The sequence below is a fragment of the Cariama cristata genome, unplaced genomic scaffold (genome assembly GCF_000690535.1).
Source record: "Cariama cristata isolate BGI_N322 unplaced genomic scaffold, ASM69053v1 scaffold31259, whole genome shotgun sequence".
NCBI lineage: Eukaryota > Metazoa > Chordata > Aves > Cariamiformes > Cariamidae > Cariama > Cariama cristata.
In genome coordinates, this window is record NW_009635701.1 from 8,573 (window position 1) to 8,817 (window position 245).

Below are 245 nucleotides of genomic sequence, written 5' to 3' on the forward strand. Positions count from 1 at the left end.
GGGGGCGCCCGCGATGATGCCCCTGCCGTACTTGTGGTGCCTGAGCGTGAAGAGCGCTAGCAAAGCTGCCGGGACGTGGAAGGAGAGCGAGGAGACGAGGGCCCACAGGAAGACGCCATACCACATCTCTGTGGAGAAAAGGGCCGTGAGGCAGGCTCGGGGCCCGCAGGCCCCTGCGAGGCCGGCGGGAGGGCCCCGCAGCGAGGAGGGTACCTGGGAAGGTGGAGAGCGGGCTGGAGTAGGTG

At 69.0% G+C, this 245-nt stretch overlaps 1 protein-coding gene across 1 annotated transcript in view; it reads right to left on the reverse strand.

The window, feature by feature from the left end:
• The window catches only part of TMEM170A (transmembrane protein 170A), a gene marked incomplete at its 5' end in the record, with an annotated part of 1,075 nt that extends 834 nt beyond the window's left edge, over positions 1–241 (reverse strand). The window contains 2 exon segments of the mRNA XM_009707651.1: positions 1–128; positions 214–241. The exon segment at positions 1–128 is cut by the window's left edge and continues 18 nt beyond it. Of these exon segments, the coding sequence (XP_009705953.1) occupies positions 1–128; positions 214–241 (156 nt within the window).
• Between the last annotated feature and the right edge of the window lie 4 nt (positions 242–245).